Raw genomic sequence first — 9,432 nt, 5'->3', positions numbered from 1 at the left:
AGGGCCTGCAGTAGACAGGAAGTGTCAGAGAATGATGCAATGCATTTGAGATGTATTGCTAGGGAACTGATAGACACTAGGTTAAATTTGAAAGATAAAATGAATAAGACTCTATACAGAACAATCTTAGGTGTCAGGAATACATTTCCAATTTCAGTTACCTTGACTTTGTAACCATTTGGAAGTTTAACTAACAAAGGATATGGTAGGCTTACTATGTTTTGTAGGTGAGTTTTGTTAAAAGTCATATGGTGTGATGCCCCGAAATCTAATATCCATAAGTCAGCTTTTGCACTAAAACACTTGCATGATGGATTGTCAAAATCAATTGAAGAAGTGCAAGCAATCATACTTGCAAAATTTACTGATGTTTCACTAGACATGTTTGCACTGGCTGGATTCTCTCCAGTATTTCCCATCTGAAAATGCTGCAACAAGTTAACAATCTGCCCGTGCTGCTCCTTTGAGAGGCTCATGCCTTGATTTTCTTCTTGATGATTCAATTCTTCTCATATTTCCACATTTGTGACTGTATTAGCCATAGCATTCTTTCCTTTGTTGAACCTTATATTGTTGTTATATCCTTGAGAATTTTGCTTGTACTGTTGTGGTCCTTGATTGAATCCCTGAGGGTATCCATGCAGCTTATAGCACTTGTCCTTAGAGTGACCTTGTCATTTATAATAGTCACAAAAAGGTCGGGGTCTACTACTTGCAGTTTGATTTCCAATCCCAGCTGAGTAGTTTGTCTTGAAGTTTCTTCCTCCTAGGTTGACATTCAATGCCGTGGAATTGACATTTAGTTGATTTCTTGGCTTAAATTCCCTTTGCTTTTCCTCCTGTATCAGAATAGCAAAAGCGTGTGCCATAGACGGTAAATGATTCATCATAAGTATGCTTCCTCGAACAACCGTGTAGACTTCATTGAGTCCCATTAGAAATTTTATCAATCTTCTGTCTTGTTCGGCCTTATGCATACTTTCCTTCGCCACACAGGTACATACACAACTACAGTGAGCTTTGACGCTGAGTGTTCAATTTTTCTCAGAGTTTCTTCATTTTTGTGTAGTAGTCAGTGATATCAAGCACCCCCTGACTCAAATCATTGATCTCTTTCTGAATTTGATACAGTTTAGCTCCGTTTGCCTGATCATATCGATCCTCCAATTCCTTCCACAATTCAACAGAATCATTCACATATTCGACACTGTCAGCGATGTCCTTTGACAGAGAATTTAAGATCCAAGAGGTGACCATATCGTCGCACCTTTCCCATTGACGAAAATATGGAGACGTTACATTAGGTCTTCTACTATCTCCATTGATGAAACCTAACTTGTTTTTCACTGAAAGAGCCCTGAGTACACTTCTTCTCCAGGAACGGTATCCAATTCCATTGAATGGAATCGGAACTAGTGAGGAACCAGGACTATCAGAAGGATGTATGTATAGAGGGCTAACAGCATCAATTACCGTATGAGTTGTCGCCATCGTGGTTTTTTTGTTAGTCCGCTCTGTGATTGCCACCGAAATTTTGTGAAAATAGTTGAATTAATCTTTGTGTGGTTGAGATTTCTTCTATTTGTCAACAAATCGTTTCTGCATGTGTCCGATTTAGGTTTTCCCTAAATTCTGACTGATGAAGGAAAAGAAACCCTAGATTGCATAATGATCAGAAAACAACAGAACGAGAGAAGCCGTGGTCGTCAATAGAACCTCCGCTCTGATACCATGTCCAGATTTCAGATGAGAATCGAGCTCCAGACCTCCTTCAATGGAGGATTCTGAAGCTTCTAGAAGAAGCTCGTAGAGAGAGAAAGAGAGATGCTGAAGAATCCGATAAAATGTGAAAATGAATCTCTATTTAATGTACTGGGTATTCTTCAATATATATACATGTGACATTCACTAACTAACGTATTAACACTAACTAATACTAACTAATGCTGACTCAGCACACAATTATACAACTCAGTACATTTATACAATTACAAAGATAAAATAAACACTTAGTCTTATATATATATATATATATATATATATATATATATATATATATATTATACACTTTTAGCTAGCTAATGCAACTAGTTCCGATGGACCTGCCAATTTTATATTTTGCCCTTTTAATAAATATTACTTAGAGTTTTGGTAATAATAGCTTCTTGCTATGTTTATATTTGAAGCTTGACTATCAATAATGATTAAAAACAAGGAAAATAATTGCTTGAAACAGAATTTTTTAGCTTTTCTAAACTGTGAAATTTTAAATTTATATGTTTTGCAGTATGCTACATGCTTATATATATGCAGAGACCTTATGTTTAATGGAGGTTTCGACTAATTTGTGGTTAATTTTCCTTTGCATAATCGTTGGTATTATATCAAAGGTGTGAATATGAATGTTTATTTGGCTATTCGACTGTTGTTGCAGGGTATTCATGTTAAAGATGAAGATTAAAATGTAAAATTAATTTTTGTATTATGTTATTGGTATTGAAATAAAATTTTAATCGTTCTTGTAAAAAGTACTTAATGCAATTTATAATGTAAGTGATTCTTATTTTCTACTTTTTCTTAGACGAACAATTAGTAAAATACATGTATAACAAGAAATAACAAGTATCCAACAATCTGAAGGTACTTACCGTTTGGCTGGCTTGCTAATTGTGTGAGAATTATAATGCATCACTTGTTTATACACGAGATTAAAATATAATAATTATTTGTACGATAAATAATAATAATAAAAGTTATTATGCATTGATTAATTAAGAAACAAAAAAGGCAGCCACTGCAAGTGCTTGAGAATGAGTTCACCCTTTTCTTGTTACAATAAGTGTTGCAATTGAATTAGATCTTGATACAGTAGATAAGAGTTCTTGGTGTAAGCATAACCACAGTTGACTAGATATTTACCGTGGTTGAATCACAACGAACAAAATGGTAGCTTAGGGTAGAGTAGATTCGACAATATGCCACAAGGTTACCCGAGTTCATAAGTAGCATTGCTTATCCCTTTCTTAATTAAGATGGAGTTGGTGTTTAGTGTATGTATGGGTCAAAATTTCGACCGAGGAGATTCAACATGAGGAGGTAATTCTCGTGAGAATTGCAACTTATCATGAGCAGTTTGGCCGAGGTCGATCAGTGGCGAACGGAACAAGTCGTTGTGGCTCATCAGGGCCGAGGTCGATCAGTGGCGAACGGAACAAGCTATTGTGGCTTATCAGGGCCGAGGTCGAGCAACAAGGGACAAAAGATAACTGCTAGTATAGCTTTGGAACTTTCAAATAGAATATTCCATTGAATATTCCTTCCATTGTACCTTTTAGGGGTTTTCGGAAATATCTCATATATATAGTAGGAGAGATAAAGCCAAAGCCATGTACTATTCCATTTGATAAGTACACTTTTGAAAAGTAAGCTCTCTAGAAAAGTACAAAGAACAACTTTCGAAGAGAGATTCCATTCTTATATTCAATCCATTGTCATTTCCAACAGATCCAAGAAAGTACATAATATTCCCTCATATTCTTGTCGTTTATCATTGTCGGAAGAGGGAATCATTCACTTCTCTCATTATTTGGTGAATCTTCCTCCTTATTTACATTTAATGCCATTTAATGTTATTTGTTACTTACTCTCACCACATCAACAATAGCCACATTTATCATGTTTTGCATGAAATCTGTTATATCGTGGTCCCATATTATCCATATATACTAATTTTTGATCTAGAGAGATTATCTTATACTTTTATCAATCCCTTAACCTTTCATTTAATTAGTTTAACAAATAGTTTCACACTTTTTGGTCAAACAATTTGGCGCCCTCTGTGGGGATTTTCTAGTTAAAATTTTAGTTTCTTCTAGATCTAAAAAAATGCAAAAAGCCTACACTTGTGTACACAAATCTAACATGGCAGGCAATAGAGAGGAAAAGAGGAAAGCAATAGCCGACCTCACCACCAACCTCCTCCACACCATCAATGAAGTCAATGAAACGAAGAGTGAAGACATAACACCAGATACCTCACCCAGGCGAAACAGCTCTCCCCCTCCTCACGGCAGCAACACAACCTCACACGGAAAAGGGGCCTCTACGTCCACAACAGAAGAGGCACCACCGGTAGTGAAAAAGCTGCTCGAGGCATAGTTGACGAGCACGTTGACCAGCATTCTCGACAAGCCCGCTCAAAGGTCGAACCGAAAAGATGCAAGAGCTGGCGTTGCATCAGCAACAGACGAGCAACACGCCCCCCTATAACAGGTATTACTCACAATGTTAGTGATGCAGGTAACGACACCCTCACGGCCATTCTGAGGAAAATGGAGGAGATGGAGAACGAGAACAAAATGCTCCGCGACCAAATGAAAGAACATTCAGAAAGGGTAGACAAAATACCGGGCGCCCCAAAACTCCTACCAATAAGGAACGCCGGTCGGTTTATTGAGCAGCCATAAAGCGACAAAGCTGCACCACACGCAATACCCAAAACCTTTAAAATGCCACCTAAAAATATACGATGGCACAACGGACCCTGAAGATCATGTGACTCATTACGTCACTGCAGTAAAAAGCAACTACCTCACCAAGAGCAAGTTTCGTCCATCTTATTAAGAAGTCCGGCGAAACCCTTACCGGGGGCGCATTGACTTGGTATTCACAGCTGCCCGCACGCTCGATTGCAACATTCGAAGAGATGGCCGACAAGTTCGTAACGGCCCATGCCGGAGTGAAAAAGGCAGAGGCAAGAGTAAATGACATATTTTCCATCAAACAATCACTTGGAGAGGGACTAGGGGACTTCCTTGCTCGATTTAACCGAGTAAGGATGACCTTACCAAACGTATCGGAAGGAATGGCCGTGGCAGCCTTCCAAAACGGGCTAAATAGAAGCAGTTCGAGGGCGACCAGAAAACTACTGAGCCGCCTCATGAAATATCCCCCGACCACTTGGGACGAAATACACAATGCTTATTGTGCTGAAGTTCAAGCTGACGAAGATGATCTGAATGGGCCAACCCAACGGTTAACTTCGGTACAAGCCGAGTCCAGAAAGGACCGGAGAAACGACAATATGAGAGATCTAGCTGGACCCCGACCTAATCGAGAAAGACATCAGCCCTACGTCAGACGCACCCTCATGTCGCCCCCTCTCCATGATTAAGGCCCGTCCAGGCCACGAACAGGAACCCACTGAAGCGAGGGAGGTATGCCCCTTTTACTATCCCAAAGGAGATAGCATCACACAAGCTGAACGCCTACCCATTCCACTCCCCCCCCCCCCCCCCGGTGAGACAAATCAAGCAGATCAACTCCGCCATAAACGACGAAGTCCGCAAGAGGTAGAGAAGTTGTTGGAAAACGGCTCCATCAGAGAGTCAAAATATCCTCAGTGGGTCGCCAATGTGGTTATGGTGAAAAAGAAGAACGGGAAGTGGCGGATCTGCGTGGACTTCACAAACCTAATCAAAGCATGCCCGAAAGATTCGTTTCCACTTCCTCATATCGACCAACTCATTGGCGCAACGTCCAGGCATGAACTGCTCAGCTTCCTAGACGCGTACTCGGGCTACAACTAGATCCTCATGGAAGAGAAAGACTAGGAGAAAACCACCTTCATTACCCATCAGGGAACGTACTGCTACAGAGTGATGCCTTTCAGACTGAAAAATACGGGGCGACGTACCAGAGGTTAGTGACAAGAATGTTCAAAGACCAGCTCGGCAAAACGATGGAAGTATACATCGACTACATGTTTGTCAAGTCGAAAAGGAAGGAGGATCACATCGACCACTTAAAAGAGACCTTCGACATACTCAGACGATACGGTATGAAATTAAACCCCGAAAAGTGCGCCTTCGGAGTAACCACATGAGAGTTCCTCGATTTCTTGGTATCACAACGAGGCATCGAGGTCAACCCCGACCAAATCAAATCTATAGAAGGAATACCGGAGAACCTGACTAGTAAGAAACAAGTACAAAAGTTGACTGGCCGCATAGCCGCCCTGTCGAGGTTCATCTCACGATCCTCCGATAGATGCCATAAATTTTTCGGTGTACTCAAGAAAGACAATGGACTCCAATGGAAATCCGAGTGCGTCGAAGCCTTGAAAGAATTAAAGTCATACTTATCTTCTCCTCCACTACTCGCCAAGGCAGAACCTGGTGAGTGTCTCCTTGTCTATATAGTCGTGTCGGACGTGGTCGTGAGTGCGGTCCTGTCCGGGAAAACAAAGGTACGCAATCCCCCATTTATAGTAAAACCCTGCTTGATGCCGAGATGAGGTATCTACATCTCGAGAAGTTGGCCCTGGCTTTGGTCATAGCTTCACGAAAGCTTAGATCCTATTTCCAGTGCCATCCCATCTCGGTAGTAACGACCTTTCCATTGAGAAATATTCTGCACAAGCCCGAGCTGTCGGGCAGATTGGCCAAATGGGCCATAGAACTGAGCGAGCACGATATAACGACCTTTCCATTGCTAATGGCACGCCTCGAATTCTAAGGTTAAGTTAAAACCAATTAAAACGAGGGCCGCACAATTGTTATTTTTGTTTGGCATGGCGCACCTCGAATTATTCTACCCAAGTTCCTAAATTAACTCATAAGGACCATAAACTATGTGGGAGCTGTAAATCTTCCTACTCATCTAACTTAATATACAATAAGAAAATCAACTAGGCAAGAAGTACTCTTAAACAAATAAACTCGATTTTCACCTGATTCTTTAAGAAAACAAAGCAGATAACCACCAAAGAGAATTTCATATAAATTGACTCAAATACATGTGCAGCTCTTTTTGACTTCCCTGGTGAGATTAATCCAATTACCAACTCAAATGCCAACCAAATGAGCAAACCAAATAGACCTTCAAAGGTATTGATCCCCACAAATCAGAATTTTTACCATAACCAAGTGCCTTCAACAAATTTTAATTAATAGCACTTCAAAGAAAACAAAACAAGCAACTAATTCATGCATCTCAATCTGACGTGAAGTATATGTGCATTAGAGACCAAATGAAAACCGACCGATTTGTTAGTGATTCTGACTTCTAGGCAATTCGTACAAGAGCTAAATCAAGCAGATGACCCTTCATGACCATTTCACCAACTTCTGAAAATTTTAACAAGAAGGAGCACATATTTAATCAATCTTGACCACGAGAAAATCACTTCGGTACATGGGATACCAAGTGACTGCTTACAAATGCAACAGATGTACAGTTTCGAGAATATGGAACTTAAAACTGCATCTTAACATGAAACGGGGATGCAAATTAACGCAAGCATCACATAGAAACCAGCAAAGGCCGACGAATCAAAAACATGATAAATTAACACTAAGTCAATCACCCGTGAATGAAGTTACAACTTAAACAACCCAATTTCCGATTGCTCATATTCCAACATATCACCTAACAGAACCGGATTCCTAACAACAAAAACAGAATGTGAAATATTTGTCCTTAAACGTCAATTGAGACTACAATCACAGTATCCAAGAGAATGGGGCATCACCATATTTCAATCACAATAACATTGCCGACAACAGAAAGAATGAGAAAATATGAACCTGAATTAAACTTTCGATTAACCTTGTTCAGAAGCCATTACAAGCAAATCCGACGCCGGAATTCGTGCGTCCAGAAGCAAATGAACAAAAGAGCAATAGAAATTGATTCCGAACCAACGAACTTGAACCTCACGAACAGTCAACGATCCTCAGCTAATCTCCATGTATTTGGAACCCAAAGTCAGAGTGGAAAATTGATTTTTGTGTATTTTCGATTTAGAGTCAGATTGAAACCAAGAAGAATTGAAACTTTTTTTTTCGTTTATTTTCCTTCAGATCCGTGAACGAGATAACAGAGCGAGAAGATTAGACATAAAATGGTGAAACAGTGGTGGTTCGGCGATACTGTTCAACCATGGTTGTCACCGGACTGCTACCAACGAAATCGGGCGAGGAAAATAAAGAATCAGGTGGTTTCGGCCATGGCTGGTTGGGTTAAAGGGTGAGGTAGACGAAGAATCAAGGGTGGGGGGTCGTCTCTTGAGGTCTGTTGTTTTTAAAAAATTTGAAGAAGAAAAAGTTCAGGGGTCCTCTCCTGATGAATACGGCGCTCAGCTTTTTGTGTCTCTCCCTCTATTTTAGGTTAAGGGGAAAGATAAAGAGGGTAGGGTTAGGGTGTGGGTGTTGGGTCGGGTCGACCCGGTTTGGGTTGGGTTGGGGAAAAACTTGGGCTTCTAAAATGTGTGGCCCAATTCAAATTTAAGACCAAGCTTTTTTTGTCATTTTTCTTTTCTTTTCCTTAATTAATTAAAAACCTAAATTAAATTCCTAAATCAATTCAAATTGTAAAATTAAGCTAATTATCTAACTATAATATTTATAAAAATTAATTGATCCTAAATCAAAGAGAAAAATTAATAATCCAAAATTTAAAAGCTAAGAATGTAAAAGTGAGCCATTTTTTTGTTGTGATTTTCATTTTAATAAAGCAACTAATTAATTAATTAACCTTAAAATGTAAACACAAAATCTAAATGCAATGCATGGTATCTTTTGGTATTTTTTGATTTTTAATTGAAATTAAATATGCACAAAAATGCAAATAATTAATAAAATTCTACAAAAAAATCCTATAAAATTGCAAAAATTGGGAAAATTATTTCCTGATATTTTATGGGAGTAATTCATGTAGGGAAAAAATCACGTGCTCACAGCTGCCCCTCTTTGCTCGGAAACACGAAGAGTTTTCGCGCAAAGATAAGTGAGCAAATACGAGCGATTTTTGCCCGTTTGAATACTCCGTGTGAAGCATTTTGAAAAGTTTGACCGCACCCTGCTTTTGAGGTTTCCAACATATCCTCGGCTAAAAAGGAATCAGGTCAGTGTAGTTCGGGAAGGTCTGGTAGCTGGGACTACCATGAAGCTGTGGTTTCACTGTTGCTGCTACTGCTTACTGAACCCCCTTATTACACCGTGTCAAAATAAAAAGAAGCTAGACTAAGCTATGATCTATGAATTACAAAAGTCCTATCTATGTCTTCAAACTTGCTCTTGTAGTTCTTGTTGCCTTGTTAACTTGCATTTCTTCCAGTGGAATTCCTTTGTTGTTGCCTTGAATTGTGATCGGAGATGTTTTGCCATTTCTCCGAGTGATGCTTGACTGCTGAAACTTGAAATAAATGCCTCTGTTCTCCAGGCGGGCTCCTGATTGCTAAAACTTGAAATAAATGCCCGCCTGATTGCTAAAACTTGAAATAAATGCCTCTGTTCTCCAGGCGGGCTCCTGATTGCTAAAACTTGAAATAAATGCCTCTGTTCTCCAGGCGGGCTCCTGATTGCTAAAACTTGAAATAGATGCCTCTGTTCTCCAGGCGGGCTCCTGATTGCTAATACTTGAAATAAAGGC

At 39.6% G+C, this 9,432-nt stretch overlaps 1 protein-coding gene across 1 annotated transcript; it reads right to left on the bottom strand.

Annotated features, from left to right (window-relative positions):
• Positions 1,045-1,491, bottom strand: LOC109222189. The gene has a single exon (XM_019386575.1). The coding sequence runs from the start codon at positions 1,489-1,491 to the stop codon at positions 1,045-1,047; it is 447 nt and encodes a 148-aa protein (XP_019242120.1).

The sequence above is a fragment of the Nicotiana attenuata genome, chromosome 2 (assembly GCF_001879085.1).
Source record: "Nicotiana attenuata strain UT chromosome 2, NIATTr2, whole genome shotgun sequence".
Classification (NCBI taxonomy): Eukaryota; Viridiplantae; Streptophyta; class Magnoliopsida; order Solanales; family Solanaceae; genus Nicotiana; species Nicotiana attenuata.
Note: the sequence above shows the minus strand (reverse complement) of the source record. Positions and strands in the feature narration are given on the sequence as shown.

Bases quoted from the DNA above. Each gene is read 5' to 3' on its own strand.
- LOC109222189 (XM_019386575.1), bottom strand. From the start codon at position 1,491: ATGGCGACAACTCATACGGTAATTGATGCTGTTAGCCCTCTATACATA.